The sequence below is a fragment of the Pteropus vampyrus genome, unplaced genomic scaffold, assembly GCF_000151845.1.
Source record: "Pteropus vampyrus isolate Shadow unplaced genomic scaffold, Pvam_2.0 Scaffold121, whole genome shotgun sequence".
Classification (NCBI taxonomy): domain Eukaryota; kingdom Metazoa; phylum Chordata; class Mammalia; order Chiroptera; family Pteropodidae; genus Pteropus; species Pteropus vampyrus.
The window spans coordinates 1,979,274-1,981,532 of record NW_011888902.1 but is presented as its reverse complement, the minus strand read 5'-3'; the positions used below and the strand labels follow the sequence as shown (position 1 = coordinate 1,981,532).

The 2,259-nt window shown below is 49.3% G+C and overlaps 1 protein-coding gene across 1 annotated transcript in view; it reads right to left on the bottom strand.

Annotated features, from left to right (window-relative positions):
• Nucleotides 1-2,259, bottom strand: part of RRP15 (ribosomal RNA processing 15 homolog) — a 26,929-nt gene that overhangs the window by 13,595 nt on the left and 11,075 nt on the right. The window contains exons 3-4 of the mRNA XM_023534151.1: nt 2,032-2,226; nt 675-1,049 (exon numbers count right to left, since the gene is read on the bottom strand). Coding sequence (XP_023389919.1) covers nt 675-1,049; nt 2,032-2,226 — 570 coding nt within the window. The remainder of the gene's footprint in view (nt 1-674; nt 1,050-2,031; nt 2,227-2,259) is intronic.

The window sequence follows — 2,259 nt, the reverse complement described above, 5'->3', positions numbered from 1 at the left end:
GCCGGAGGGCACCGCCACAAGCTGGGTGGCCTGAGCAAGTCATTCTTTCTCCCACAGTTCATCTCCCCCTCCGAGGGCTCCAGGGACACTCTGCTCTCTGACCCCCCGGCTTCTGGCGCTGTCAGCATTCTCTGACCCTCGGCCATGTCACCCCGACCTCGGCCTCTGTGGACACACGGGTCAGAAAGGCTGGAGAAGCAGTCATCACGCTAGAGGTCATGAAAAGGACGGAGGTCGTCTGCTCCGACCTGAACGGCACCAGCCGCCTCGGCATGAGGACGACTGTCCTTACTCCCCAAAGCTCCGGGTCTTGGTGTTTCCGAAGCCACACGCCACCGCGACGGCCGCTGCGGGAGAGTCTCGCACTGAAGCCGCGCCCGCCCTCAGCTTCCCCGTCCCCAGACCCCACGGACGGCTGGCTGCAGATGAGAGACGTGGCCCTCCCTCTAAACATGTCCCTGGATCTACTTTTTCCGGAGTCCCAAGCGCAGGGGTGCGACACCCATCACGGGCACCTCCACACCGAATGCATCGGCACGAAACCTAAGACTCCAGGCTGTGACCATGCAGAAACGTTAATAAAATCTGTAACTTATAAGTGTGCTTTTCTGCCTCAAAACCCTCTGGTGTAAGAGCGAACGGCCCGATGCGCTGAGTCCTGGGAGAAGCCTCACCTGTCTGGCTTCCGCGGTCCTCCTGGCGGACCCCTTCTGGTTCGTGCCCCCGTCCAGCCCCCTCAGGACGCTGATGAAATCCTTCTTGGAAACAGCTGACATCAGCTTGGCGCGCTTTCTGACGGAGCTTCCCGCTTCCTTGACCTTTTCATCCACGTTCTTCTGATGCTTCTGAACGGCGTTGAACAACTGCACGACACCCCTACAGATTACAAACGACCAGAACAACGTACTCAGCCGACGGTAGAGCCAGAATACAAACTCTGGGACCAGAACAATGTGTTTTTCCTGCTCAAGAAAGAGGCAAGCGTTTTGTAGGCACTCAATGAAGAGTTGAATGAATGGACAGATACTTCTGGAAAATAAACGTACATTTCAATGGATGAATATGAATTTCTGAATAGAGTATATATGTGATTGATATGTGATTTTTTTCTCAGCTTTGGTCTTCCTAAATCAACGTCTGTGCAATTAGAACTAAGAATTATTTTTAACACAAACATCTATTTCTCAAAATAGGATTACATGCTGGTTGAAAGCACTACAGCGTAATGGAAAAAGTGCACCCTTTACAGTTAGCTACCTGACTATCTGACTCTAGCAAAGATTTTCAGGATTTCGATTTCATCTGTAAATGGGAAAAATAATACCCAAGTATCTTAAAAAGCATTCAGCTATGTTATCAGCAACTCCTATGCTATAAAACCGATTTTAAAATCCTATTTAAAAAATATTTATTTTGTAGTTACTTTGTTTTGTAGTTAAGCTCGTTCAAAGATGGAGTCTGAAGATTGAGACCTGCGGTGCCCATCACAGGAGCCACGAGCCACGTGGCCGGTGAGCACGTGAAATATGACTAGTCCTAACTGCACTGTGCTCCAAGTTGAAAACACACACTGAATTCTGAAGACTGAGTACAAAAAAGAGAATTTTAGACTCTCACTAATAAATTGTTTATGTTTACCACATGTTGAAATAATCATTTAAAAATACTGGGTTAAATGAAATATATTATTGAAACTTATTTCTCTTCTTTTTACTTTCCTCAGTGTGGCTACAAAAAAATTTAGATTACGTATGTGGCGCATGTATTTCTACTGGAAAGCACTGATTTACACCATCAAGATCCCTTCCAGCTCTAACATTCTGTAATCTATTAATTTCCTTGCCATAGTGACCACGGGGAGAGGCCATCCGCCACGGCCCGGAATATCCTGCACATCCTTGCTAGGTTCTTCAGGACTTCAAGGCCCTGACTGCTCTCTCCTGGGGCATCCCGCAGGGCTGTGCTCGCAGTGACCTTCAGGAAGGAGCTAACGGCTCCTCCCAGACAAAGAGCGGGCTTGTTACCGCTCACCATAAAAGCCTCGGCATCCCAAACACCGCGTTCCTCGCTGGTAACACGACCCACGCCAGGGGCAGGCGTCCGCCTAGGGCACCTGCGCTGCCCTGAGCGACAAAGGAAACCAGTGGGAATGTGAAGCGCTAGCTGCTGCTTTTGCCGGGAGTAACGAAGTCCTTTGTCTGTGACCCAGAAGTCTCTTGTCGTCCGCTAGCATTCAAGAAATGTTACCAGGCTGGTGTA